This window comes from Procambarus clarkii, unplaced genomic scaffold (genome assembly GCF_040958095.1).
Source record: "Procambarus clarkii isolate CNS0578487 unplaced genomic scaffold, FALCON_Pclarkii_2.0 HiC_scaffold_103, whole genome shotgun sequence".
Classification (NCBI taxonomy): domain Eukaryota; kingdom Metazoa; phylum Arthropoda; class Malacostraca; order Decapoda; family Cambaridae; genus Procambarus; species Procambarus clarkii.
Genome location: NW_027189136.1, coordinates 4190424 through 4217856, shown reverse-complemented (window position 1 = coordinate 4217856; position 27433 = coordinate 4190424). Strand labels below are relative to the sequence as shown.

The following is a 27433-nucleotide window of genomic DNA, read 5'->3' as shown; positions in this document are numbered from 1 at the left end:
CCATTGTGAGTGACAAGAGTTTGCCTCAACCCCAGCTTTCTAAACATGTCCACCACTGTCTCCATTGGAGTTTGATCAGTGATCGTAATAGGAGCAAGATCCAAGATTTTGCGGAAGCGGAGAGGAGGAGGACCCATCCACGGCGATGGGACAGATGCTGTGAATAACACCACTGACTCTCCCACTATGCCTTCTGTGTTCTTTTTGGCTTGATCTGTAACCGTAACCAATTAAATAACATGAAAAAACCAGCGTTGAATGTAATGAAACGCCATTTTCTGGGTGAGTCCAGGAGGCTCCCAGGAGCTTACCAGGCTGATATGCTAATGTCAGACTTTGGCATCAGTCATGTGTACGGAGTTCTTATGGGCCTACCGGGGACCACGAGCCAGAACCTGGCCCTCTCTAGAAAGGTAAGGGGAGCAATGGCCTATAGAAACCCCCGTGTGGTTGGAAGCATTCTATGTCTGCCATCGACCGGGTTAGGCACCCAGAAAGGTAAGCATCCCAAAAACCCCTGTTCTGGTGAAAATTGCAACCAAAAACCGAACGAGTGGATAGACCTCCCCAAACAAAAACAAGCAAACTAGTATGACATCACCCGTCATCGTGCCGCTGTCTACGCAGCTCCCCCCTTCCCGGGAGGGGAAAGGGGTAGCCCCAGACCTACCACGCCGGCGATCCACACCCCAGTTCTGAGACTGGATGTCAAAACACGCGAAAAAACGCCAACCAGAGGGAGGGAGGGAATCCGGGGAGCCTCCAGGACTCGCCCAGAAAATGGCTTTTCATTACATTCAACGCTGGTTTTCTGGGGGGAGGCCCCTATGGCTCCCCAGAGCTAACTACCCACAGAGGAAAAGAATAGGGACTGACCCGGGAGGCGGTCGCTGCACACTACTCAACCCGAAGTCGAGACAACAGGCCGCATCCACCGACCAAAGCGACACAAGCCCGGCTGGGCCCAGGAACGTGTACAAGTTAACGAGCAGCTAAGGACCCTGTTCGACCGCCAAATTCCCCGTGCCCAAACGTTCTCCCAGGACACAGTACCAAAGATGGCGGCAAGAGCCGCGAACTTGCGGACGTCATGGGCACGGAGATAGACCACAGGCTGGAGAGCCGTACGAACCCTGCGGACGACCTGGGAGACCCGCACCCTCGAACAGGGAAGAAGGAAACCGGAGCAACCGAAAGCGTGTCCACGAACCCAGAAGCCGTGGCATGCCAATAACGGCGGAGAGCCGCAAACGGACAAAAACAAAATGCACCCTCGGCCCAATCAATCAAGCAAACAACAACCCAGGGACCCCTCCGGAAAGCAGCAGTCTCATTCTTCGCCAGAAAAGAAGAAGGCAACAGACGACCAAACCGATCACCCCGACCGAAGGAGCAGAAAACCCCTGCGCAGGAGGAGAGCATGAAGCTCACCTACCCGACCCGCAGAGGGCAATGCCAACCGGAAAAGAGGCATAGAAAAACAAACCGAAACTGAAGGGGCCACAAGAAAACGAGGAGAAGAAAGAAAAGAGAGCACTCTGTCCAATGACCAGGACGGCTCAAGCGGCGCAAGAACAGGCCGGAGGTGAAACAACCACGAGACAGCTTACGAACGGTGCAGATGAAAGTCCAAAAGCAAGCCGAAGCGGCTCCGCCAGTGCCGCATAAAACGAGGCGACAGTATGCGGCAAGTCGACGGCCCCCAACCCCCAGCAGAAAAGCCAAGCCGACGCCAACAAACGCAGCCACTGAAGAAGGGACCAAAGGAAAAGGAAGGACCGCCAAAACACCCCATACTGCCGCCAAGAAGCACACAGGTGGGACACCAAAAACGAAGCCACCTGACCACCAACGGACGCGAGATACCTGGGGCAGAACGTAATCAGCCCTGCCAAGGGTCATCCGAGCCTAGGAAGAAGCGGAGCCGCAGGAAGATCTCGGGTGCGACCACCAAGGAAGCAGAGTCGGAAGCCCAAGCCGGCAAGGAGGAGATGGAACGTCTGCCGAACAGAAATCTCCCCAACGCGAGCAAGCTCGCCAGGGGGATCGGAAACCACAAGTCCGACGTGAGACACCAGAGAAGGGACATCGCAAGACCCTGAAAAAACAACAGGCAGGGCAAGCCAGGAAACAGGAATCCAAACCTTGGCAACAAGGAAGGCAAAGGCACAAAACAAACACACAACAGTGTAGAGGAGGAATAATAAAAGACCAGCAGAAACGCCCACAGCCAGCGGCAAGGACAAGAAGAAGCGGAAGATGAGAGGAATGCTGAGGAAGGGAAGTGGCGGAGCCAACCCCACACCCAGTGTCCAGTGCAGGTAAGAGTCACCAGTAGCCTCTAGAACTTGTACAGAAAGCGAATGATAGGCGAGGGCGAGGACGAGAGCCAAAGCTCCTCCCCAGCCAGCACAACTAGGCGAGGAACAACGAGGTTAGGACAGAGAATCCAGGGAACATGGAAAAGCTAAGCCCAGCACAGCAAGGAAGGAGGGCCCCAGAAAAATCAAGGGAACAAAAAACCCAAACAAGGAAGGCGCAGAAGGAGCCGGAAGGGCTAAACAAAACACCACAACCATACTCCCACACGCAGCCGTCAGTATCAAAACGGCAGCAAAACGTCCCACACTCCCAGAGGAAGTGACAGGGTAGATAAAGATAAACTAACACGGGTGGCACACAAACAAGGGGACACAGGTGGAAACCGAGAACCCAACCGAGCCACAGGGTCGTTAGAAGAAACGTTTGCAGTGTCACAGGTAACAGATGGAACACATTAGGCAGCGACAAGGCACATTAGGCAGCCCATACCTGGGCTGACCCCATACACAGTTCCAAGTGTAAAGACGAGAGAGCCCAGGAGACTCAGAAATCCGCACGTCAGTCGAATGACAGGTGAGAGGCGGAACCATAGCCAGAGCCCAACCCCGCAAGCACAATTAGGCGAGCACAATGAGCACCAACTCACCTGCAGAACATAGGCGCGGAACGGCCATGACGCAAGCCTATGAAAATGGAGCCGCTGGAGGCAGCCACGGTATCGTGCACCCATAGCTGAGAAAACCGGGAGCACTGCCTGCGGAAGGCAGGCCAGAGCTGCTCATGCCGAAGAGGAGGAGGGGAACGGCGAAGAAGGCACCCCCACCCAAAAACACGGGGAAAAACCCTGTGATCTCCCCATAGCGGCACTCCAGAACACCCCCAAGAGCAACGGGGCACAGACTGGAGAATGATAAGAGCGAGAGGCGAAGCCCCCCTCGAGAGAAAATGGACGCAGAACACCAGCACATGTGCACACCACCCTGAACCAAAACAAACTCCCACGGCGAATGCGCAGGACACGAGAGAAAAGTAGCCCAACAGGTGGGCTACACAGGTCCATCCTACTCCGTCCAACAACAGAACAGAAAAGTAGCCCAACGGGTCGTATCCCGAGCGATCCATTGAAGAAACAGGCCAACTCATGGAAACAGAAGCCAAAAGAAGGAAGCAACAACAACCTAGCCGGCTCATGTAAGGAAAACAACGAACCGAATCGGAACCCAAGCGGGCTACCAGTAGCCCAACATGGTGACAAAGAGCCCAACCGGCTACAAGTAGCCCAATCTGGCATCCCGGACCAGAACGGAAGGAAAACGAGCAGTGCCGAGACACAGCACGGAGAGAAGAGATATGAACAAAAAAACGAGAAGGCCAAAACACCAAGAAGATGCCCGGAATAGGACCAACAAGCCCTAGAAAGGCCCGGAGGGAAGCCTCACCGAACGACGACAGACGTACCAGTAAAACGGGAACGAGCAAAACCGTCCCGAACCTTCAAGAACACATAGAAGCAAACACAAAGGACGAAGGCACAGAAAAACCCAGTCGCACCCAAGACCAAAAGTCATGCAGAACCCAAGAAGAGGGGGACATGATGGAGAAGTTCCGTCCCAGGAAAAAGGGGCGAAGAACGGAGAAAAGCACCCACCGACAGGACGGAAGCATTGGGCATAATGGACAAGGAACTGAGCCTGGGGAGGGGCTGACGCCCAAGTACTCGTGCAGAGAGGGGTGGGGGGAAGGAAAAATCCAACTCCACATAACCGCAAGCCTCGTCCAGAGGGGTAGAAAAACCCCGGCGGGGTCCAACGGGGCTTAAGGCCCCCCCCACGTCAGCCCCGGGAACCCACCCGGGGCCGAGCTGTCCCCCCAAAGCCCCAGCCTCAAGAAAAAAACCGGGGCAGCCGTGAAAAGCACCAAGGAAGGGAGGCCCACTGGCAGACTCTTACAACATGGGTGGAGGAAACAGGCTCGAATGCCCTCGTCACTACCCCGGAAGGGGAAGCCCCCGAGACCAACCGAGTCTCAAACCAAGGAAGCCCCACCCCGACCCCGAACCCACAGACAGTAAAGACCCGGATGTAGGGAGGAAAGGGGGGGGGGAACCCGACAAGACCACCAACCAAAACGGGGCAGCCTCGGGGCTTCCGAGGAGCAAACAACTAGCGCATTGCCACCAAAACCCAATGTGTAATGCCCGTGCAGCGTGCAGCCACATAGTCAACATAAGACTGGGTAACCGAGTCACAAACAAGCAACAAAACTTGCTGGACCCTGGGCCGAAGGTGTCACCAACCCCACAGGCTGCAGACAGAGGCAAAACAGTGAGAGTCACCCTGAGACAAGGGAGACAGAGCAACCCTCGAACTTGCACAAAGCGAGGGGGGGGGGGGCCTCCGGGGCCACATCCATCGGGCCCACACTTCCCCTAGGGGTTTCCCAGGGTCCCGAGCGTTTACTTTAAGAGGACTCGTGCTCAAGTAATCCCAGGCAGGGTACTGCTAACCGGCGCCCATGGCTACCAAACAACGTTCTAAGAGCTGAACCCCCAGGACGTGTACACTCACAGGGACCTAGCTGATAGAACCACCAGAAGAAGGAAGAGAACCCGACATAAAGGGGGAAAGAACCAAAGGCAGAGCCCCCACCAGGAAGGCAAACAAAAAGAAAAAGAAAACCCCGCAAAAGTACAGCGTACCCAGGCGGAACAGAGCCGGCCGCTATGATTAGTGAAAACAAGCTGCGCAGCACCCTGCGCTCCGCCAGTGCAAACTGCCCCTTACCCTAAGGCGAACAAAGGAGACAGAACCCCCCTATCACACAAAGGGCGGCCAAAAACCGAGCAGAAAACGGCCTAGCAGAACCAAGACCCAAGGAACTTGTGGAAGGCAACCCCAAGCCCCAAGGGCAGTACTTACAGGTTACCTAGGGGTAACACTAGGCGTATGCTGCCTGAGTACTGGAGACTCACTCCTGGCTCACGCACCAACTAGAAGACAGACACCACACTCCAGGTACAGTGCTGAACCAATCACTGTAGCCGGAGCACACAAACGGTGCCATTAGCATCAGCCGAAGAACTGGGGTGTGGATCGCTGGCGTGGTAGGTCTGGGGCTACCCCTTCTCCCTCCCGGGGAGGGGGGAAGCTGCGCAGACAGCGGCGCGATGACGGGTGACGTCATACTAGTTTGCTCGTTTTTGTTTGGGGTGTTCTATCCACTCGTTCGATTTTTGGTTGCAATTTTCACCAGAATAGGGGTTTGTTTTGGGATGCTTACCTTTCTGGGTGCCTGACCAGGTCGATGGCAGACACAGAATGCTTCCAACCACACAGGGGTTTCTATAGGCCATTGCTCCCCTTACCTCTCTAGAGAGGGCCAGGTTCTGGCTCGTGGTCCCCGGTAGGCCCATAAGAACTCCGTACACATGATTGATGCCAAAGTCTGACATTAGCATATCAGCCTGGTAAGCTCCGGGGAGCCTCCGGGACTCCCCCAGAAAGGAATTTTTATTAAGCTTATGCCACTTCCAGCATATGCTTGTGCACATGTTCCAGCCTGAAATTTTTACCTGAAAAAACTCAATAAAACTAGAAAAAGACCAGATATACAACAGTGGTAAGACCACTTTTTTTTAAATTAAAATGCCTACTTTACTTAGGCACCTTGTGAGAATTGCTTAACATGACTTCCTACAAAAATGTTAAGAAGGTATGAAAGACAAAGTCAGCTTGAGAGACTATTACATCCTGTATCAACAATCTATCTTGGGCAGATAGACCCGGGCCAAAGAGATGTAATTAAAATAGACATTCACATGTCACCAGATGTGCCTCAGGCCAACCAACACACACAGATCAATATGCTTTAAGATGAAATAGGCGAGTTTATCAAAACTCTTCAAGACCAAGCAAGGACTGTGCTTAATCTTGGAGTAAATTTGCAGTATGGCAAGACATAAAATTTAATTGTGCATCAATTCACAGTTCAAATAACTCACATCTATGTAATAACTGTGTAGTAGATAATGGCTGGCAAAGACACCAATGAGAGAACTGTAGCAATATTCTGATAATAAGCAGGAACAAACTCAAGGAAGAGAGAGGCTCTGCTACAGCCAAACAATCCAAGACAACAGCATTCAGAATAAGCTGACAGTTCTCAATAAACTAAGTGAGAAAAGAAAGGATAGGAACACTGCAACCAACAAAGAAATCTGGTGAAGTGCTAAAAACTTGTAAAATGCCTTTTAAGTCACCTCATATTATCTCCTGGCCTCAAAGAAACCAGGCGATAAAAAAACTAGGCAGACAGGTCCACCTCCTGAGATAGGAATGTGTTGCATATCCACGACGGAAGGCAGGGCAAACCACATCAAGTAGTAGGCATCCATCAGTCTCAGGAGACTATGCAGTTGCACTCTGGTTGTTGGTAAGGAGAGGCCTCTACAGGGTGCAAAGCCAGGGTAGGTTGATACGAGGGAGAAGCTGTCACCCATGCAGCAGGTTTCCCCTCTCCACAGCGCCAAGTCTCCAATGGAAAGGCAAACGCTAATACGATTGGTTCCAGCGCTTTTGCAGGAACTGTCAGAATGAGGTTGAAGGCAATAACGAACTGCCCTAGGGGGCTCCAGTTTCGGAGTTTACCTCGAGGTTGGTAAAAGAAGATACAGTGACTCCAAACCCGGAGACCGACGTGGTCGGGGCCAGAGAAGAACCACCCCAGCAGGGGCAAAAACAACGCCAGCCTCCTGAAGCAGAGCTAGAGCTGAACGACTCCTAAGAGCTAGACAACTGAGTCCAGCACCTAAGGGTTCAGAAAGAGATCATCACAGCCCCCTTTCACCCCGAGGCCGGCTTTCTTCATGACCCAGCAGAAGGAAGAATAATAATTATCAATTAACACAATTATTATTATAATTATTATTATGACGATAATACAATTAATAATTATTACTCGAAGCCGGCCTCGAGTTCCAGCCAGAGATCGTCACAGGGAGCTGTGACGATCTCTGGCTGGAACCCACATCTACTTCTGTCAAAATTAGACAGAAGCACTGAAGAGCCTGGAATACCTCCAGTTGAAACTTTTCCAGGTTGACAAGGAAGTCAAACCGAGTCAATATCTAAAGAACCAACCTCCTGGCAAGGGATAAACTGGTGAAGAAATTGAGTGCCAGGCTGAATCCTTGCTTGCCTGTTAATGGCAAGCAAGGAGTCCCACTCAGAACTTCAGTCAGTCCCTGAACTATGGCTGGATGGGAACATGCTAATAGGCATCATGCAGATCCATGAAAATAAGCCATGACTGGCTGCCAACTACGGACATGGTGGTCATACAGAATGTTGGACAATGTAAACTTGTAAAGTCAAGAGAGGATGTAGCATGGCAGAAAGGAGTCCTATTTGGGAATAGTTATGAAACAGGACACAATTCAAAGCGAGTCACGTGATCACCCCCCCTTGCCCAACAAATCACTGATTGCATGGCAAAGGTGGGTAGAGGGCTGGCCAGGAGCCAGTGACACCTGGAAAAGATGAAGCGACCGAAACCAAGTGAGACTTGTAGAGGCAACGTGCAGGGCTCAGGTATCTCGGGTCCAAGTTTGCCAGAAGGCACCAAAACTTCCTGACCTCACAAACAACCACTTTAATAATTAAACCATCTGGAAAAATATATAATATAATATATATATATATATATATATATATATATAATATATATATATATATATAAATAATATATATATATATATATATATATATATATATATATATATATATATATATATATATAAAAATTATATATATATATATATATATATATATATTAATGTAATGAAACGCCAGTTTCTGGGTGAGCCCCCGGAGGCTCCCCGAAGCTATCATCACTGATTAGGTGCCATACTAACCTAGCGTCATCAGTTGCCGAGTTCTTTTGCCGACCAGGGGAACACGAGCCAGAACCTGGTCCCCTCAGAGAGGAGCAGGGAGCAATGGACTATGAGCACTTTATAGTTAAGAAATGTCATAATTGCCATCGACTGGGAAAGGACCCAGTAAGGTAGGCGAATCAAAATAGACCACTGTCTGGTTAACCTGTGCAATCTACATCGTAAAAAACCAGCGTTGAAATAACGAACCGCCATTTTCTGGGTGAGCCCCGGAGGCTCCCTGGAGCTTATCGGGCTAATGTATGTTATATTAGACCGGGACATTAGCTAAGGAGTTGAGACCTACCAGGGACCAGCTCCAGAACCTGGCCCCATCAGAGAGGTTTCAGGGAGAATTGGCCCTGGAAAACCCCCTAATGGTTGGGGTTTTCCTTCTCTGCCATCGACCAGGGTTAGGCACCCAGAAAGCTAGGTATAACAAAACAAACCCCATATGGTAAAAAACTACAACAAAATCAAACAAAGAGGTAGAAACTCCCTACAATCCCAAGGAAACAAGCAAACAAGCAAACATCACACTTTACTGCCACGTCGATCATCCGCGCAGCCCTCCCCACCCCAAGAGAGGGAGGGGGAGCCCCAGACCTCACCACGCACAACCCATATCTTAAGTACTGTACATCAACTGGAAAAGGTGCAAAGACATGCCACTAAGTGGCTCCCAGAACTGAAGGACAAGAGCTACGAGGAGAGGTTAGAGGCATTAATATGCAAGAATTAGATGATAGAAGAAACAGAGGTGATATGATCACTACGTTCAAAATAATAACAGGAATCGATAAAATTGATAGGGAAGAATTCCTGAGACCTGGAACTTCAAGAACAAGATGTCAGATTTAAACTAACGAAACAAAGCTGCCGGAGAAATATAAGAAAATTCACTTTTGTAAACAGAGTGGTAGACGGTTGGAACAAGTTAGGTGAGAAGGTGGTGGAGGCCAAAACCATCAGTAATTTCAAAGCATTATATGACTAAGAGTGCTGGGGAGACGGGACACCACGAGCGTAGCTCTCATCCTGTAACTACACTTAGGTAATTACACACATGGGCGTATGCACATGCATATACACACATGTGCGCGCACACAAACACACACACACACGTGTACACATACCAGCGATACAAAGATGTGAGAAATAACTACGACAGTAAGGAGAGAGGCAGAAAGAAATTTTGAAAAAGGGATAGTGGATAAATGTAAAACAGAACCGGGCCTATTCTACAAATTCATAAACAACAAATTGCAGGTAAAGGATAATATCCAGAGGTTGAAAATGGGAAACAAATTCACGGAAAATGAAAAGGAAATGTGTGAAACATTAAATGAAAAGTTCCAAAGTGTGTTTGTACAAAATGAAATCTTCAGAGAACCAGACACAATAAGAATTCCAGAGAACAACATAGAGCGGATAGAGGTGTCTAGAGATGAAGTGGAAAATATGATGCTAAAGGAGCTCAGTAAGAACAAAGCAGCTGGCCCAGATGGAGTTTCACCATGGGTTCTGAGAGAATGTGCATCTAAGCTCAGCATTCCACTTCACCTGATCTTTCAGGCATCCCTGTGTACAGGAATCGTAGCAGACGTGTGGAAACAGGCTAACATAGTTCCAATCTACAAAAGTGGCAGCAGGGAAGACCCCCTCAATTATAGACCTGTATCATTGACAAGTGTAATAGTGAAAGTATTGGAAAAACTAATCAAAACTAAATGGGTAGAACACCTGGAGAGAAATGATATAATATCAGACAGACAGTATGGTTTTCGATCTGGAAGACCCTGTGTATCGAATTTACTCAGTTTCTATGATCGAGCCACAGATATTACAGGAAAGAGATGGTTGGGTTTGACTGCATTTATCTGGACCTAAAAAAGGCTTTCGACAGAGTTCCACATAAGAGGTTGTTCTGGAAACTGGAAAATATTGGAGGGGTGACAGGTAAGCTTTTAACATGGATGAAAAATTTTCTGACATAGAAAAATGAGGGCAGTAATCAGAGGCAATGTATCAGACTGGAGAAATGTCACAAGTGGAGTACCACAGGTTATCTTCTTGAGTTATCTTGAGATGATTTCGGGGCTTTAGTGTCCCCGCGGCCCGGTCCTCGACCAGGCCTCCACCCCCAGGAAGCAGCCCGTGACAGCTGACTAACTCCCAGGTACCTATTTACTGCTAGGTAACAGGGGCATTCAGGGTGAAAGAAACTTTGCCCATTTATTTCTGCCTCGTGCGGGAATCGAACCCGCGCCACAGAATTAAGAGTCCTGCGCGCTATCCACCAGGCTACGAGGCCCCTTGGAGGCCCCTGGGGCCCCGAGGCCCCAGGGCTCAGTTCTTGCACCAGTGATGTTTATTGTCTACATAAATGATCTACCAGTTGGTATACAGATTTATATGAACATGTTTGCTGATGATGCTAAGATAATAGGAAGGATAAGAAACTTAGATGATTGTCATGCCCTTCAAGATGACCTGGACAAAATAAGTATATGGAGCACCACTTGGCAAATGGACTTTAATGTTAATAAATGCCATGTTATGGAATGTGGAATAGGAGAACATAGACCCCACACAACCTATATATTATGTGAGAAATCTTTAAAGAATTCGGATAAAGAAAGAGATCTAGGGGTAGTTCTAGATAGAAAACTATCACCTCAGGACCACATAAAGAATATTGTGCGAGGAGCCTATGCCATGCTTTTTAACTTCAGAATTGCTTTTAAATACATGGATGGCGATATACTAAAGAAATTTTTCACGACATTTGTTAGGCCAAAGCTAGAATATGCAGCGGTTGTGTGGTGCCCATATCTTAAGAAGCACATCAACAAACTGGAAAAGGTGCAAAGACATGCTACTAAGTGGCTCCCAGAACTGAAGGGCAAGAGCTACGAGGAGAGGTTAGAGGCATTAAATATGCCAAAACTAGAAGACAAGAAAAGAGGTGATATGATCACTACATACAAAATAGTAACAGGAATTGATAAAATCGATAGGGAAGATTTCCTGTGACCTGGAACTTTAAGAACAAGAGGTCATAGATATAAACTAGCTAAACACAGATGCTGAAGAAATATAAGAAAATTCACTTTCGCAAACAGAGTGGTAGACGGTTTGGAACAAATTAGGTGAGAAGGTGGTGGAGGCCAAGACCGTCAGTAGTTTCAAAGTGTTATATGACAAAGAGTGCTGGGAAGACGGGACACCACGAGCGTAATTCTCATCCTGTAACTACACTTACGTAATTACATGTACGTGCGTACACACACGTACACACACACACACACACACACACACACACACACACACACACACACACACACACACACACGTGAAAAGAAAAATTACTAGCAGCCGACCAGCGGACAGAGAGTACCACGCCGGTCAGGCAAAGAAGGCACAAAGAAGCACAAAACTGCATCAAAAGGCCCACCTCGACCACAAAACCCAAAGCCCCAGCACGAGATCACAACACATGCCAAGACCCAAAAAGATCAGGCTGCAAGCCAAGAAGACCCCGGAACCCCATAAGGCAGAACAGGGTTACACATGAGGAAACAATACCCCTTGAACCCACAAAGGATCCCAAGAGGATGAAACCTTCGGAACGAAACCAAAGAACCCAAAGGAACCCGGAATTGAACGCGGGAAGCCCAAACCATCACATTTGCCGGCGGAAATACACCACAGAAAGGCAAGGCACAGCCCCCAGAGAGAACCCGCCCAAGGAAACGGCCAAAACAGACCGAAAACCGAGGGACAAGGTGTGGGAGCAAGCATAAACGGACAGGGACACTGAGCCCAAACCCTAGGGCCCAGACCCAAAACAGACAGAAAACGGAAAATCCGGTGTAAAAACCAACATCCAAACGTTCCCAGAGGAACAGAAGAAGGGCAGAAAACACCAGAAAAGCAAAGAAATTACAACAGGAGAATAAAACCCCTGAAAGAGGAGAAAAAACTCACCCAAGACGCTTGCACACCCAGGCGCATGTAAACAAACAGCTGCGTTGCCCTGGTGGCCACGCCGGGAAACCGGCAGAAAGAAAATGGCCACCAGAACAGGGGGCTGTGACCGACGCGAAAGATACGAAAACACACCAGCAAAAGTGGGAAGCAAGCATACTAGATCGGCGAAAACTCCGCCCTGAAGCAGAAAACCCCAGGCAGGGGCAAACAGCACCAGGACTGCTAGCAGGCATCTCCCACAGCCCCGGGAACCTGCAACAGAGGCCCCAGGGCAGAGCCATCCTCCACACCTTCCGCCCTTACACAAAAGGAAGAGTCCATGGGAAAGGCAGCAAGAAAGGGCCGCTGGTAAGACCCGGAAGCCTTGGCACGAGGAACAGGCTCAAAAACCTCCATCCCCAACCCGAACAAGGTAGCCCCCGAAACCGCCAGAGTCTCAGCCCCAACTAAACCCCGCCCCGACCCCGAAACCCGCAGACGGTCCGGAGCCGGGAACAGGGAGGGAAAGGGGTGAACAGCACGTAACCAAAACTGGGCGGCCCCGGGCATCCGAGTGGGAAACCAACCTAGCGTGTTGCAGCAACCTAACCTAGCTTGCAACACGGATGCTGCCTATACTCTCAACAGTAATAACATCAGGAGAGTACTGGAGAACAAGCAGAAAATCTCTCTCGCAAGACTCCGGGTCAAAGAGTCCGGGACCCAACATCCAACATGACGGAGGTAAAAGTGGCGACTGTCACCCGGAGAGAAGGGCACAGCAACCAACGAACCTGCACAAGACGGGTTGGAACCCGGAAGACACATTCAACGGTCCACCGAGCCCTGATGGTTTTCCAGGGCCCGTAGAGTAACAACTACGGGAAGCCCGGGCAAGGTGTTGCTCACCGGTTAAAACCCAAAACTAACAAGGGGGTAGAGGACAACACTGAAAACCCCTGCGACGTGTACAATCACGGGGGCCTAGCAGAGGGCCACCAAACACTACCAGTGGAACAATAGCCACACTAGGCAGAACCCCTACCAAGCAAATGAAAATAAAAACAAAAGAAAACCCCAGCAAAAGTACACTGTCTCCAGAGGCAACAGGAACCAGTCGCCGCTTAGGTGGCAAGTCGCGCAACACCTTGACGCCCTAACCAGCACAATACCAGTCCCTACCCAGGGCCAAACAAGGGCCCCAAGCCCCAGCTGGCCCCAAGGGTGAGGCAAATGCCGAACAGCAAGAACCTCTACGGGAATGGTTCCCGAACGCCCCAGAGAAGATAACCCTGTCACACAGGGGCAGTACTCACAGGGCACTTAGGGAAGGAAGCCCCTAAGAGCATGCAGCCCCGGTACTGATGAGGAACACCTGGCCACCGCACAACCCAACACACGGCAGTGAACACCACGAAAGGCAAACACCGCCTAGGAAACCGAGGCCAGAGAAGCGTCTATCCCGGTTGACATTAGCGTACGAAGTGATGCTAGGCAGCCAGCATGGTGAGGTCCGGGGCTCCCCCCTTCCCCTCTCTGGGTGGGGAGGGCTGCGCAGATGATCAGCGTGGCAGTAAAGTGTGATGTTTGCTTGTTTCCTTGGGATTGTAGGGAGTTTCTACCTCTCTGTTTGGTTTTCTGTTTTAGTTTTTTACCATGTGGGGTTTGTTTTGTTATGCCTACCTTTCTGGGTGCCTAACCCCGGTCGATGGCAGAGAAGGAAAACCCCAACCACAAGGGGGCTTTTCCAGGGCCATTGCTCCCTGAAACCTCTTTGAAGGGGCCAGGTTCTGGCACTGGTCCCTGGTAGGTCTAAACTCCTTAGCTAATGTCCCAGTCTAATAACATACTGAGCCTGATAAGCCCAAGGAGCTGTAAGGGCTCCCCACAGAAAATCAAAATATCTTCCCTAGAAACAAAACAAGGCACCCTTCTGCCAGGACATTGGACACTCTCAGGACATGAACTGCACAGAAAGCCAAACCCTGAGAATCAAGCAGATGAGCCACTCGAAGGAACCAACCCCAAGAGGCAAGGACCGAAGAGAACCCCTGTGGTTCAGGCAATGAACCACCAGAGAACAGTCCGGAGCCGGATGGTAAAGCCCCAAGTGACCCGAACCCTCCAGTACTCGCCCAGAAAATGGCATTTTATTACATTCAACGCTTGTTTTTTCCCCAGATAAAACATCCAAGTAAAAGATGGATGCACCTGACGTGAGGGTGGGTAAATCACACCAGCAAATATGCTAAAACTAATTCAGAAAGGGAAGAGGGGGACAAAAACTCCCTTTCCTGCAGCAACAACCCCAGCCCAGAACGCACAAGGACCCAAGCAGGGGCAGCTCTGGGGGCTGCCCCTGTGCTTCAAGTGCTCCAAGAGGACTCCCACCAAGCTCCGAGAATCCCAAACACAGGCCCCAGGGCAGAGGCTTCCACGCCCACCACCCCTGAAGAAAAGGTGGCATCCAGAGGAAAGCTTCCAAGAAGGAAGTCCACTGGGTTGACCCAGAAGCCTCAGCGGGAAAATCTGACTCGACCACCTTCGCAGACAAATTGGAAGGGGCAACCCCCAAAGCCACTCGAGCAAAACCCCGCCTTGACTCCGAAACTCTCAGACATTCAAGAGTCAGAAGCAGGGAGAGGAAGGAACAGAGCGAATCATGCCCACCTGGGAAGGAAGCAGTGGCGAGGAAGGAACCAAGGTCAAAGCGACCAACACCCCCAAATCCTGGGCCCTAAAACCCAAGTGGAGCAGCTTCTGGGGCCACCAACCGGGCAACCAACCTGGCTCGTTGCAGTAAGGAGAATCAAGCATGCAATGCAGCCGCTGCCTGATCTTTGAGATCACCAGGCAAGGAATGGGTAAAGTGAAGTACAAGTGGGGGAACAAGGCCTGCAAAACTCTGGGTCAGTGGTGTCCCCGACCCAACAGGCAGTGTGAAGGAGGCAGTACGGATGATGGTTTCCCTGAGGCAAGAGCAACAAACAACCCTCGACTTCGCACAAGACAAGAGCGGCCTCAGAAGTAGCCATTATACGACCAAGCCCATGGGGTTTTCCAGGGCCCATAGGGTGAATGAGCACCCTACTGGAAGCCCAGGCACAGGAGCTAGCAAAGCTGGTAGAACCCTGTCAGGTAGCAGGCAAACTAACTACCAACAGCTGGTATGAAACCTCGGGAGAAATAGAGGATGACTACCAACACAACCTAGGCTTGCCTAATAAGGAGCTAAGCAGACCTCCTCTGTCTAAACAAGGTGAGAATGCCAGTGAATAAAAAACCGGCGTTGAATGTAATAAAACGCCATTTTCTGGGCGAGTCCCGGAGGCTCCCCGGAGCTATCCAGGCTGATATGGATACCCTAACTATTTTGCATCAATCGATGTGGGTGGAGTTCTAGGCCTACCGGGGACCACAAGCCAGAACCTGGCCCCCTCAGAGAGGCACGGGGAACAATGGCCGATAGAATTGCACATGTGATTTGGAGCATTCTATATCTGCCATCGACCGGGACAGGCACCCAGAAAGGTAAGCGCCACAAAACAAACTCCTATTCTGGTTAACAACAAAAATCGACAAAACGGGTGGACAGAACTCCCGAAAAAAAAAACGAACTAACAAGCATGACGTCACACGAGCCGCGCCGCATGTCTGCGCAGCTCCCCCCTCCTCGGGAGGGGAAGGGGGAGCCACAGACCCCCGCCTCAGTTCTGAGGCTGGATATCAAAACCGCGAAAAAATGCCGACCGGAGGGCGGGAGGGTGCTGGGGAGCCTCCGGGACTCACCGAGAAAATGGCGTTTCATTACATTCAACGCTGGTTTTCTGGGGGAGCCCCTACGGCTCCCCGGAGCTACTTCACCAAAGACCACCTAAAAAAATAAGAGGACATACCCGGGAAGCGGTAGGTGCACCACTCGCCAACACGAAGTTGAGACAGCTAAAGCTGAACCCACGGGATGTGTCCATTCGCGAGGGCGAAGCAGGGGGTGCCACCACACAAACAACCCTAATATAAGGGGGGGGGGGGGAACACAAGGCAGACCCCCCCTACCAGGCAAAAACAAATATAAAAGAAAAACCACACAAGTGGACAACGTACCCAGAGGGAACAGAGCCGACCGCTGTTATAGGTGAAAATTAGCTATGCAGTACCCTGCGCCCCACCAGTGCTGTAACTACCACTTACCCCAAGGTAAACAAGGGAGGAAAACCCCCAAACACTCGGGGCAGCCAAACGCCAAGCAGCGAAAAGCCAACAGAGGTAGACCCAAGGTGACTTGTGGAAGGCAACCCCAAGCCCCAAAGGTGGTAATTACAGGGCACTCAGGGAAAATGACCCTAAGCACATGCAGCCCGAGTACCTGAGAATACTACTCCCAGCTCACACGACCACCGTAAGAGCAGCACTGCAAACAAGTCACAGCACTGAGACAAGACCGGAGCTGGAGCCACACGACCATGCACTATCCCATCAGCCAAGGAACTGGGGCGGGGATCGCCGGCGCGGGGGTCTGGGGCTCCGTCTTCTCCCTCCCGGGGAGGGGGGGGAGCTGCGCAGACATGTGGCGTGGCTCGTGTGACGTCATACTTGTTAGTTCGTTTTTCTTGGGGAGTTCTGTCCACTCGTTTGTCGATTTTTGTTGTTAACCAGAATAGGGGTTTGTTTTGTGGCGCTTACCTTTCTGGGTGCCTGTCCCGGTCGATGGCAGATATAGAATGCTCCAAATCACATGTGCAATTCTATCGGCCATTGTTCCCCGTGCCTCTCTGAGGGGGCCAGGTTCTGGCTCGTGGTCCCCGGTAGGCCTTAAACTCCACCCACATCGACTGATGCAAAATAGTTAGGGTATCCATATCAGCCGTGGATAGCTCCGGGGAGCTGTAGGGGCTCCCCCCCAGAAAGAAAATGAAAAGAAAACCCACTGACGACACACAACAAACAAACTGGCAATCAGAGAGAAACATGGCCGCTGTGTTGAAGTAAAGCTAGCTGTGCCAGCCACAGTGCACCCCACCCAGCCAATAACACTCCTCTACCCAGGGCAAGACGGAAAGCCCAAGACCTCCGATTTACCCCAAGGGCAAAGACAACATCACGTGATGAAGGTCTCAAATGGGGAAAGATTCCCAAACGGTCCAGGGAAAATAACTCTCGACACTCACTGAGCAATGTCTTTTGCTGACATCAGAGCACAAGGGTTTTGGAAATGCACCTGGATGTGTGCCTTGGGCAGACTCATCTTATTGACTCTCTTCTCTTAAGGGCCAGATATCAAGGCTTCAGCTGCTGTTCTTCCTACAGCTTCTTCTTATACATCTCCTAAACACCAATCTGCAGCCCAGGTAAGCCTCATCCTTCTTGTAGTATGTGGCACTTCAACTAAGATTTGTCTTAAGCAGCAACCAAGTGGGATAACTCCAAAGGAACTTTCTTGAGTAGCATATTCGGTCACTCATGCCCTAGTACTTCTTTCATTAGCTTCTCTGTATTTGAAGGTTTCCTCTAGCTCTGCCATCTACAGCAACAGGGGAATATGTGAGAGGATATGGCAGTGGTGTTGACACTGACCTGTTGTTGGTCAGTGGTAGGACCTGCTGTAGAAAGGTAGTTTGCCAGGGCACAGCTCATGAACTCTGTGTTGCAAGCAGAGCCTGGACAAACTTTCTTTTTAATGAAAGCACTTTTCTGTGTACCAGAAGGGAGTATAGGATCATGCTGAGGGACCGACCAAATATAATGACCAGAAGGTGTCATGTACATTTGACACTACTTTCTTTAGATAAAAATTTATTAGTGCATCAAGAATATGTTTACCCATAATGTGCAAAGTATACAACATTCCTGAGAGGGAAAACTAAACAAGACGGAAAATGTACCTTTCAAAACAGGATATTCAACATGCATACGTAACCATCCAGAAAAATTTAATACCCTCAAATTTTTTAATTTCCTTTGCTAATTTTCTCTGAACTTAATGAAATTGAAAAATATTGTTAAATATTCAAGGTTGGTGAGAAGCCTGTATTGACACAAACATACTTCTTTAAATAACATATCATACGAGGAGAACTGGCCAATGCCCATTTACTTACTGATGGCAATATTTAAGTCTCGTCTGGCAACAAAGCCAACCAAGTATTGAGACTGCCTGCTCACGACCACAGGGAACCCATTGTGATCTGTCTCCCGAAGAAGTTGCTCTACATCATCCAATGTCATGCTGTCCTGTGTAATTACGTAGAAAGATTCGTTCTTCCTGTAGAGTACATTCAGGACATTACCAATTGTAAATGATCAGGTTTCATAGAACCTCATGACAATTTTTTAGAACCTCATTATTACTTTTATTAATAAATAACTTACAGCATAAACCATATACAAAACTAGTAACACATGCTTCATTACTGTGAAAGAGTTCCACAAAAAATGTAAAGTGCTGCTGCTATATTTCAGCCCTCCACAGTATGATACCATCAATCCTTAATCTGCAAGGGATCCCACACTGGAAGAACAGTAAGGCAACATAATTATCAGGAGAAAGTGTTAACCCATGATGACTGTATAGCACTCGGAAGGAATGAGGATAAGGATTTGGGATAGGAAGGAGGGAAGAAATGATGCCCTACTACTTGGATGTCGGACAGGGTAGAAGAAAAAACCAGCGTTGAATGTAATGAAACGCCATTATCAGGGCGAGCCCCGGAGGCTCCATGAAGCTATCCAACTGATATAGTGCTTTATTAATTTGGGGTCATCAGTCATAGGAGTCCTTATGTCTACTGGGACCATGAACCAGAACCTGCTCCCCTCAGAGAGGTGCAGGGAGCAATGGCCTATGAGCACTTTACATTTCAAGTATGTCATATTTTGCCATCGACCAGGGAAGGCACCCAGAAAGACAGGCGAAACAAAAACGACAGTTTTGTGAAAATTGCGAAGTACGTCCAGAAAGAGCAAAGGAACTCCCCCAGAAAAAAAGCAAACCAGCAACCCTTCACTCAACTAGCACTCTTGCTCATTAGAGTCCCCCCTCCCCCCCCTGCCCACTCAGTTCTTTAATGATGCAAAATCGCAGGCCGGAGGGATGGAGGGTGTCAGGGAGCTTCGGGGGCTTGCCCAGAAAATGGTACTTCATTAAATTCAACGCTGGTTTTCTATGAAGAGCCACAGGTTGTCTGCCAGGATGTTGGACACGCACTGAATGTGAACAGCACAGAGAGCTAAACTTACAACCCCAAAGAGCCATGGACTGCATAGACACCCCTTCCCCCCCATTTGAGACAATGAACCATAGGGAAGCACTCTGTATAGAGCCGGATCACAGAGCCCCAAGGAAGCCGAATCCGCTGCAGCACCTGCCACACAGCCACAAACTCCCGCATTGTGCTGTGAACCCGAAGGAAGGACAAATCCCAACGCCCCTGGCCGGCCTGGTGAGAGCTGGTCACAGAACCCCAACCGATGGGTGAGGCATCCGTGAACACATTGAGTGAGAGGAAAGGAAGATGCCATGGCACCGAACCTTGAAAATCCTAAAGAGGAAGCCAGAGACAAAGCAACGGACGCAAGGACACCAAAGAACATGCCCAGCGATTGCGAGAGTGGTGAAAGAGACTGCCCTAATGATACCAGAACAGCCTCTGAAGCCAAACCCTGCCCAGCAGATAAACCAGCATGGCAAAATTCAGGTTCCTGCACAGCTGCTCGATGAACCGCCTAGTGACCCAGGTACCCCTCAAAAACAGCTGAAGGTAGGACCACAATCGGAGCAAAGCCACAAAAGGGACGCAGTTTGAGAGTCTCACACTAGGCCCAGACAAGTCCGAACTTGGGACGGAACCAACTGGGACTTCCACCAATTCACAAGGGACCCGCACCTGGCACGCTGGAAATGAACCTGGCAAGCAGACCAGCTGGGAGCCCACACCAACCAGTCGTTGAAGTAGGCCAAAACCTGAAGACCTAGCAGACGCAGATGGGCCACAATGACCCTGGTTAAACACATGAAAATGCGAGGTGTCAGATTCAAGCCAAAGGGAAGACAACAAAAGTGTCTTTGCCCCACCACAAAACCCAACCAATTCCTGATCCCCTGATGAATAGCAACATGCCAATAAGCGTCCCTGAGGTCCATGGAAATCATCCAAGTGCCCGGCTCGAGAAGAAGCTGGACCTCGGACAATATGGTCATCCGAAAGGAGGTGCAAGGAATCAACCGGTTCAGACGAGACAAGTCCAGAATGTACCAGAGATCCGCACGGTCCCGTTTTGGAACTGGAAACATGCAGGAAACCAACTTGAGAGACAAGGTCGTTTCGATCACGCCCAAGCAAAGCCTCTCCGAGATGACCCAACAGAGGGACGGGGAAGCGGCCGGCCCCCCTAGACCTGACCCTTCGATAGGAGGAAGGGCCGCCCAACGCCACCAAAGACTGGAAGAAACAACCTGAAAACCCCACGAATCGCGGGCAAAAAGAGCCAGCTGCCCCCCATCGGAAAGGGCAGATCCGAACCTCAAGAAACCAAACGTCGTGCCAACCTCATGGTTGGTGCGGCATTTGGCTTCTTGGGGTTCTTCAGGTTGACACAAGGTTGATGCAGCCAACTCCTGTGTTACACAGGAGTATAACACAAATGTTTGTGTTATACTGCACATTTATTTTTTTGCCTCTATGAAGGGACCGGGTTCAGGTTTGTGGTGCCCGGAAGTAAAGAACACCTCCACGACTGATGGCACCTAATAGTCTGGCACTATATCAGTATGGTAGCTTAAGGAAGCCACAAGGGGCTCGCCCCCCCAGACAACAGAGTTGAGTGTAATGAAATGCTATGTTAAAAGTAGCTCCCTGGAGCTCATGCACTAGTACAACAGCCTCTATAACAAACCACGTCTCTGGACCTACGCGACCTGTAAGGCAACCAGGCAACCATCTGGTTTGAGGGAAGCATCTAAACTCCTCATACAAGGAGTTTAGATGCTTCTAAAGGAGTGGTACTTTGAACCACTCACGGTACCAGGAATAAGGAAACAAAGTAAAGATTTTAATGAAAAAACAAATGAAGACAACTAGTCAAACAATACAGGAGGAGTTGTTAAGAGGAAAACAGCCCCAACTCCAAGTTATCCAGCCACCAATACCTGGCAGCTGAGGTTGTGCACGGGTTCCTGCCAGTCACTCTCATCACAGGAGCTCAAGAATAATTATGTAACCTTAAGTAAATTCCAAAGGAAATTATAGCAATTCAGTATTGTAGATCCTTAGATACTGACTATAGGACCAACTACAATTTATTTAAATTTCCATGTGAGAAAATTGCAACATTATACTATTGGATAATTGTTGCAATTATCCCCACCCTTCTCTTTCTTGCCTGATTTTTGTTGCCTGATCGTAGAATTCAAGTAACCATGTGAGGCAGGACCTGCCATCCCTGAACCCATGTTGATGCTGTGTTACAAAGTTCTTTCGCTCCAGATGTTCCACTAGCTTTCTTTGCACAATCTTCTCCATCAGCATGCATGGTATACAGGTTAGGGACACTGGCCTGTAGTTCAGTGCCTCCTGTCTATCTCCTTTCTTGTATATCGGGACTACGTTAGCTGCTTTCCAAATATCTGGCAGTTCTCCTGTTGCCAGTGATTTGTTGTACACTATGGAGAGTGGTAGGCACAGTTCTCTTGCTCCTTCCTTTAGTATCCAAGGGGAGATTCCATCTGGGCCTATAGCCTTTGTCACATCCAACTCCAGTAAACACTTCCTTACTTCCCCGCTGGTAATCTCAAACTCTTCCAGTGGATCCTGGTTAGCTATTCCCTCTCTTATCTCTGGGATTTCTCCTTGCTCTAAGGTGAAGACCTCCTGGAATTTCTTATTCAGTTCCTCACAAACTTCCTTGTCATTTGTAGTGAATCCTTCTTCCCCCTATTCTTAATTTCATAACCTGTTCCTTTACTGTTGTTTTTCTCCTGATGTGGCTATGCAGCAATTTAGGCTGAGTCTTTGCCTTGCTTGCGATGTCATTTTCGTATTGTCTTTCTGCCTCTCTTCTCATCCTGACATATTCATTCCTGGCATTCTGATATCTTTCTCTGCTCTCAAGTGTCCTATTATTCCTATAGTTTCTCCATGCCCTTTTACTTTGCTGCTTAGCTAGCCTACATTTCTGATTAAACCATGGGTTTCTCATCTTCATTTCACTGTTTTCCTTTTGGACTGGGACAAACTTGTTTGCTGCGTCCTTGCACTTCTGCGTGATGTAGTCCATCATGTCTTGGGCCGTCTTTCCCCTGAGCTCTGTTTCCCATGCTATATCTGTTAGGAATTTTCTCATCTCCTCATAATTTCCCTTTCGGTATGCTAACCTTTTGTTTTCGGTATCCCTCCTCGAGTTCAATAACCCTTCTTCAATCAAGTACTCAAACACCAGTACACTGTGGTCGCTCATTCCTACTGGGGCATCAAAACCGATTTCTCTTATGTCGGAGTCGTTCAGAGTGAAGACTAGGTCGAGTCTTGCTGGTTCATCATTTCCTCTCATCCTTGTGGGTTCTCTGACATGCTGGGTTAAAAAGTTTCTAGTCACCGCCTCCAATAGTTTGGCTCTCCACGTATCCTCGCCTCCATGCGGTTCCTTGTTCTCCCAGTCAATCCTTCCGTGATTGAAATCCCCCATGATGAGCAGGTGGGATCTATTTCTACAGGTAGCAGAGGCTGCCCTCTCAATTATAGTGTTAACTGCCATGTTGTTGGTTTCATACTCTTGACTGGGTCTTCTGTCATTTGGTGGAGGGTTATATATTACTGCTACTACTATTCTTGGTCCTCCTATTGTCATGGTGCCTGCTATGTAGTCTCTGAAACCCTCACAGCCCGGTATAGCCATCTCCTTAAAACTCCATTCCTTTGTCATGAGTAGGGCCACTCCACCTCCTCCCCTACCTTCCCTCTCTTTCCTTATTACTGTGTACTCCTGGGAAAATACGGCATTCGTTATGATTCTTGAGAGGTTTGTTTCAGTGAGTCCGATTACATTCGGGTTCACTTCTTGTGCCCTTTCCCTTAGTTCACTTGCCTTGCTTGTGATCCCATCTATGCTCGAATACATTACCCTGAAACTGACTCTCTTCTGCTTCTCTTCTGGGGGGGGGGTGACCTGTGGGATCTGGGGGTGAGTGGGAGCTGGGAGGATCTGGTACGGGGAGACTGGTGGAAGAGGAAGGGCTTGGGGGGTTGGGGGGAGGGGGAGGGTAACAGGGGTGGGTGAGAGGGGGGGGAGGGTAACGGGGGTGGGTGAGAGGGGGGGTGGGTGAGAGGGGGGTTGGGTGAGAGGGGGGGTGGGTGAGAGGGGGGGGAGGGTAACGGGGGTGGGTGAGAGGGGGAGGGTAATGGGGGTGGGTGAGAGGGGGAAGGGTAGGGGGGGTGAGAGGAGGGAGGGTAGAGGGGGTGGGTGAGAGGGGGGAGGGTAGGGGCGAAGAGTGAGAGGGGGAGGGTTGGGTGGGTGGGTGAGAGGGGGAGGGTAGGGGGGGTGGGTGAGAGGGGGAGGGTAGGGGGGGTGGGTGAGAGGGGGAGGGTAGGGGGGGTGGGTGAGAGGGGGAGGGTAGGGGGGGTGGGTGAGAGGGGGAGGGTAGGGGGTGGGTGAGAGGGGGAGGGTAGGGGGGAAGAGTGAGAGGGGGAGGGTTGGGGGAGCGTGGGGGAAGGAGAGGCTTCGGAGGATGGGGGAGAAGGGGGTGGGGATTGGGGGGCAGAAAAGGGGGGAGGGCTTGGGGGAAAGGGAAGGCTGAGGTGGGTGAGGAAGAGGGAAGGGTTTAGAGGAGTGGTGGAGAGGGGAAGGCTTAGGTGGGGTGGGGGAGAGTGAGGGGGCCTAGTGGGGCAGGGGAGAACGGAGGGCTTGGGGGTGGGAGAGACAGGAGGGCATGTGGGAGAAGGGAGGGCTTGGGGGATGGGGAAGAAGGGGGGTCCTGGGGGGGAGGCGGGAGTGGGAGGAGGGGGGTATGTGGGTGGAGGGGGTTGGGTGGGGGCAGGGTGCCTTAGGTGGGTACTTGGTGGGGGGCTGACAGGGAATGGGGCAGGTAGGGTGTCTGTTGGGTAGAATGTGGGGGTGGTGCCGCACTCCCTGTGGCTATTGCACTGTTTGAGGAGGGTTCCCCACTCCCCTCCGGGGTTGTAGGGATCGGGGTTGTGGCTCTCTGATTCCTTTCCTTTGTGTGTTATATTGCTGGGGTAAGAGTACTTGTTCTCTGTAATGCTGCTGCACATTGTGTGGATGATACACCAATGAATTGTCTGTTTTTGTATCTTTCGTTTTCTATTTGCTCCTCTATTTCTTCTGTGGAATTGGGAAACAGAATAGTAGTGATGATCAAATCATTAGGTTCATGTTTAAAATACAGTGGTACCTCAGTTTACGAATTTTATCCGTTCCCAGGGACGGTTTGTAAGCCGAATATTTGTAAAGTAAAGGGAATTTCCCCATAAGAATAATGTAAATTGAATTAATCTGTTCCAGACTCACGAAAATATTAATTTCAAAGTAAACTTTATACCTAATTCACCCAAATCTTCAGTACTAAAATACGTACAAGTTATTACTTACCTTTACTGATGACTCTCGTTGGCGTATGGAAGATGGTGAGGAGGGGGGAAGGAGGAGAGGTGTTAGTGTTTGGAAGGGGAGTCCCCTTCCATTATAACATCAGGGAGTGATGACTTTCTGGGATACACTCTCTGGCAGAGTGTATCCTGCATACCATTAGGACCTGCTTGTGGCTCACCGCTTGGTTTTCTCACTAAAAACCTGTCTAGCGACACTTCTTTTTTCCTACATTGTAACACTTGTTTGAAGTAAGACATCACATTGTCATTATAAAGGTTAACACAATGGCCTGCTGCAGCTTGATTTGTGTGACACTTTTCAGCCAAATTTTGCAATTCTTCTCATACTGCAATCATTTTCTTAATAAATGAAGAAGGGACTCTACAACAACAATCCTTATACCATTTTCATGTTTACGAATCATCTCTTGTTTTTCCTCTGTGGTCATTCTCACATGTGTTTTCTTGGCTTGAACCTTACCACTGGCTCTCTTGGGACCTATGGCGAGATATATAATAACTTTTATGTTCAAATACCCCAAAAATCCGAAAAAAAGATGAAATTCTTTCAGGTATGAATTCAGGTATGATTGTCACTAGGCGGAAAGCACTGGTAAACTGAGGCACGATCGTCATGCACCACATGCTAGGTCGGCCATAAGCATATCAACAAACTTTGTTTCAGAAAGGCAAAGCTCGTAACCCGATTCGCATTTTACGAAGAAATTGGGCTCGTAACCCGAAAGTTCGTAAATAGGGGCATTCGTAAGCCGAGGTGTCACTGTACTAGAAACAGGAATTTATATTCAAATTTGGTGAGAAATCCCAGCAGGACAAAAATGTTGCACCTTCACTTCATCAAGTTGAGAAGATGAAGAGTATCTCTCTGAACTTGACTCTCCTACCAAATTAAGACAAGCCAGGAATATCATTGTATACTTATTTAACATTGGATTTTGCAAAACTGTTTGCATACTCTACCACTGGACCACCGTCGCTTGTACAAGTACTACAACTGGATTTCTACTGAAATCACAGGAAGTCTGGAGTCTAGGCCAGGAAGTATTGAAGCCAGTCCATGTTTTTAAGTATGACCCAAAAGCACTCGGTGATTAGGTTTACGTATGACCCACAAGCATACTCCAGTGGTAGAGTATGTGACTGGCAATGCTGGGGTCGTAGGTTCGTGCCACCTCATAGCCCTGGTGGATTTTCTCATTGGTACAGTATATATCACATTAGTGTGATTTGTGTGTTGTTGATTATCATCATTATTCAGAGTGAAATCACACTAAAGTGATGTATCAATAGAAAATATGTAGGAGCCGTGATGAAGATTTGAACCCATGCACTGGGTATTCCCAGACCACACTCCAGACAACTAGGCCACGACATATTGGTCAAAAGGATTGCAACCTGGGGGTTCTTATGATCCCACGAAGGTTCCCGAGGCTTCTACTGAAGCCGAACTCGGGTTTCACACAATCCCCCAATGCACTTTGGGTCTGTCGTGTGAGCTTCAGAGGAAGGAATGTTTTACCTCTGATGCTCCTCTTTCAATGTACAGAGAGAAATCACACTAACATGATGTATCAGTGAGAAAATCCGTAGGAGCCGTGATTATTGGTTGTGAGGAGCTCTTTTATTATTATTATTATTATTGTTTGGCAAATGTCTAATGCTGCCAGGTTACATACAGTTGCATGCAGAGTGAAGTAACATTACTCAGAAAGTGTGAGAACATAAGCATATAACAATTACTGACCCTGGTTTCTTGACATCATGTGCCAAGGTGGTGTGACTAAACTCTTCTTTGGAATCCAAGAACGGATATCCATTAAGAATGATGTGAGCGTCATAAATACCCTCACGGCCAAATGCATCTCCAATCCATTTGCTTGCCATGACTGCAGCCATGAGGGGCACGATGTAGCGCACACCTCCCGTCAGCTCGAACATGATCACCACCAGTGATACTTGGGAGGAAATAAAACTAATTGTGTGATATTTCTAAATATCATACTTAATAATGTAGTGTTATTATGTTCTACTTTGTAAGAATCATTCTGGCAACTGTAATTCAATTTTGAGATATTGTTACAACATCTGCTTTGTATTATTTAAATAACATGTACTGAATTGAATTAGTTAAAGCTGGATTGTAGCATTTGAGTGCATAACTGAATACTGATTAGCAAATTATGTCTGAATATGTGTTTCATATTATAATACAAATCTGACAAGGTTTATCAATGACAACACGAGCATTACTATGAAACTAAAGGATAAAGTTAAAATTATTTAGGAGACTATAATTTAGAATTATCTATGAGTTATCAGTAAACACACAAACACTGACTAACATAGTAAATGATTATTTTTTGTTTAAGAATATAAATGTTAAGATATCTAAGATACATGTGTCAACAATTTATAACAGTGTAAATAAAGTTTACCCGTCATGCGAGTGACTCCACCGAGAACAGCGGCTGCCCCAACCATTGCGTACAGTCCCGGTGTGATGCAGTTCTCTCCTGTGCTACATTCCCCAGCAAACACGGCCCAGTCTTGATTATGACTGGAAAAATTAAAACTCCACTTTCATTCA

At 48.9% G+C, this 27433-nt stretch overlaps 1 protein-coding gene across 1 annotated transcript; it reads right to left on the bottom strand.

Moving 5' to 3' along the window:
* Positions 1–27433, bottom strand: LOC138360247 (H(+)/Cl(-) exchange transporter 3-like; the record flags this gene model as incomplete). Its single annotated transcript, XM_069320177.1, has 4 exons — positions 27282–27433; positions 26591–26801; positions 18325–18488; positions 1–214 (listed from the first exon to the last, which is right to left on the bottom strand). Coding segments are annotated over exons 1-4 (635 nt in total), but the record flags the coding sequence as incomplete, so codon positions are not given.